The following is a 3,290-nucleotide window of genomic DNA, read 5'->3' on the forward strand; positions in this document are numbered from 1 at the left end:
TTATAATTTATTTAATTTTAAATTGTTATTTTTGTAATAGATATATAATTGTCTGACTTGTATTTGCAACAAAGAAAGATAAATTTACATTAGAAATACATGTATAATTAATATTGTAACTAAACAATTTATAGTTTTTATCTCATATATATTTTTAAATGTGTAATTAACATAAAAATATCTTTTACAAGTCTTATTATATGCAATAAGCATGGGTGTTCTCACTGTGAGTATATGGGGAATAGAATCCCCTACGATGAAAATAAATATATGATAATGATTTATTCTGGAATGATAGTAAAAACATATCTTATGTATATCTCCCCCAAGACGAAACCCTTAGATTGCCACTAACAATATAGTTCAAAATTAATTGAATCAGAAAAATCTTGGCTTATCAAAGTCAGTTTAATGAAAATTTTACACAATGAAATCTACTTGTTTACGTTTTGTAATAAGGTAACATAACCAATATTAGACATATTAAAAAATGTCATCATATCTCGATAGTCAGAAAGTAATACTTCATACACAACAATTTTTTTTTTAATTATTGTTCGTTCCACATAAATTATTTAAAAAACTTAATCAAATGTCTCGGAATTTGTTTTCTTCTGGGAGTATATTTACATAAAAACATTTTTCACTACTCTTCAAGCAAAAAAAAAAAATGAATTTTTACCAAAACAATAAATTTGTTCTGGAGAGAGATCTATCACTATATTCCTCCTTAATTACGACTCTAAAAAAGAAAGTTTTGTTTATTTCAATTATTTTAATGTTGGTTTTTTTTTTAATCTTATTTTACTAGAGCAATTTATTACCGTGATAATGGGTAATGGATGTCAGATAATTATTACATTACAAATATATAGTTTTTTTAATTTTAAATGGACAGAGACAGTGACAGATCAAACATTGATTTTGGTCGTGGACGTTCGTACGAATTAATATTCGAATTGGAAGGAGTCGTATTTTTAAGGTCTAAACTGATTTTTAGTTATTATAAATAACTATGATATTATATTGACATTGGCGTATTTCCAATATTTACGATTTAACTTAAAACCGGGAAAATTTTTCTACCTGAATTGGTTGTAGTAAGAAACAATTTGAGCCTAGGTGGCCATTTTTATTCATACGTAAACAAATTGCATTTTTTTGTTCAACATTGTATACCAGAAATAGGTCATTACATAAGATATTATGTTATATGAAAATACGTTTCAAAAATATGCGATTTCGACCCTTGTGGATTCTAATTTTTAGTTACGCTAGATGATTATAATAATAGGAGAATTCCAAATTTCAAATTATTTAGCCGTGAAAGTCCTTCTGGATGAACTACAGTGAGGGTTGCATTGAAATAAAATATTTTTATCATTGGTCACACTGAAAAACGATGACATCGGCACACGCATTTCAGATATCGACACACATTGTTATCACCGCTTTGCACAAACTCAACTGTTGGCACTTTTTAAACTAGTCTAGATTCTAATTTTGTATTGTGTTTGAATTTTACTTGTTAGTGATTTTAGTTTATTTTATAAAAACTCTACTATATAATTAAATTTAAATTACTTCTTAATTATTAAAACAAAATGAAATCGTATAGATGTATTTTATACGCTCTGTCTCTTTTTGCTATGACTTCTGCTGCTGCCGCAGCTTGTAAGTACACTGTAGATTCATACACGACTACTGATGCCATAATCGTTTCTGAAGCAGCCTTTATTGCTCAAATTTCTGTCGATTGTCAAGATGCTCCATCTAATTTATATGCTGAAGTTGAAGGTAAATTAATTGCTGCTGCTGATTTAGGACCTAACCGTTATCAAGTAAGTGAACTCATTTGATATATATTAATTAAATCTGTTATTATTGTAAGAAATATTTATTCAAGGTGAGTTGGTTAGATGACTTTAAAAAGGCACATCGTGGAGATTATGTTGTTAATTTATATGATGAAGCTGGCTATGGTCAATTGAGAAAATTGTTACGTGATGGTGAATCTACAAGCAGTGTCACACCAGTCCACACAGCATATGTTAGGTATCCTGGAGCATACAAAGGAGTATGGGTTAATTCTGAGTTTTTGGCAGCTCTTGTTAGTATGGTTGTATTGTACATTGCCTATACGTTCAAGTCCAAAATTGTATCATAATATATTACAGCAGAATTTAATTGAATCATTTTGAAGTCTGTTTTCTCTAAGTTATATTTTTAATGTTCATCCTATACATTAATTAAATATATAATAACAATTGAACTTGGTTTGTTTTTGTTATTAAATTAAATAGTTCTACATTAGTCTTAATATGTTCATTTATAAAAAAATTACACTAAATATATTTTATTTTTATAAATTAGAATTTCATTTTGTAATTTTATAATTTATTAAGGCTTAACAATTATTTACAAAATAGATGATTAGTAAAACATATTGTACATTTCCCATAAATTATAAATAGTTAATCAATAATCTTAAAGTATTAATTGTAAAAATAGAAATTTTTAACTTAGAGAATTGTCATAATTTTATTCACAACATATAATGGGATAATTAATATTTTACAACCTATCTTAAGTAGAGTACAGTTATTATTCAATGTTTTAAAATTTTGTTATGAAATATATATATATTTTTTTAAGTAAAAGATATAAAACTTAAATACATTGTTTATATATCAATATTGATCTAAACCTCGAACATACTTTATACAAAATAAAAAATTCAGTTATACTTTTCTTCAATAATTTGTATTTAATAAAAAAGTAATTAAAGTAAATTTCACTTTATTTTATTCAAGATTAAAACCATAAAGTTACTAATTTTTGTGATTGTAGCTATTGATTTATTCTTAGTTCTTACAATTTAAACAAAATATAATTTATATTATTGATAATCATTTTAATATATTTTTAAAATGTAAATTAATTAATTAAAGATAAATAATAAAAAATATTTTATAAAATAATATAATTAATATTTATAATTATATAAATGAGTTGAATAAAGTAATAATATAAGATAATATGGCATAACATTAATGGCTAGACCTTCCTATGTACATTTTTTTATAAAATAGACTTAGGTTATTAATTTTCATGATCTGTTTGCAGTTGACTTTGCCAATTATTATTACTCTTATAAAATACATTTCTTCCCAAATAAACATGTTATGATACATTTTGTTGTATGATATAATTTTATACATATATGTAAACTAAAAAAAATAGTTGTTTTGTAAATATTGTTTTATAAATTTTCAATGATCTTTTAAATT

The 3,290-nt window shown here is 24.4% G+C and overlaps 1 protein-coding gene across 1 annotated transcript; it reads left to right on the plus strand.

Moving 5' to 3' along the window:
- Positions 1 to 1,454: 1,454 nt before the first annotated feature.
- LOC126908967 (translocon-associated protein subunit delta-like) lies at positions 1,455 to 3,054 on the plus strand. Its single transcript, XM_050691316.1, has 2 exons — positions 1,455 to 1,841; positions 1,907 to 3,054. The coding sequence occupies exons 1-2, from the start codon at positions 1,605 to 1,607 to the stop codon at positions 2,165 to 2,167; spliced, it is 498 nt and encodes a 165-aa protein (XP_050547273.1). The 5' UTR covers positions 1,455 to 1,604; the 3' UTR covers positions 2,168 to 3,054.
- Positions 3,055 to 3,290: the final 236 nt, after the last annotated feature.

The sequence above is a fragment of the Daktulosphaira vitifoliae genome, unplaced genomic scaffold (genome assembly GCF_025091365.1).
Source record: "Daktulosphaira vitifoliae isolate Bord-2020 unplaced genomic scaffold, ASM2509136v1 Scaffold_58, whole genome shotgun sequence".
Taxonomy (NCBI): Eukaryota; Metazoa; Arthropoda; class Insecta; order Hemiptera; family Phylloxeridae; genus Daktulosphaira; species Daktulosphaira vitifoliae.

Coding starts and splice junctions, on each gene's coding strand:
- LOC126908967 (XM_050691316.1), top strand. CDS start 1,605: ATGAAATCGTATAGATGTATTTTATACGCTCTGTCTCTTTTTGCTATG. Junction 1,842..1,906: donor TAGGACCTAACCGTTATCAA/GTAAGTGAACTC, acceptor TATTTATTCAAG/GTGAGTTGGTTAGATGACTT.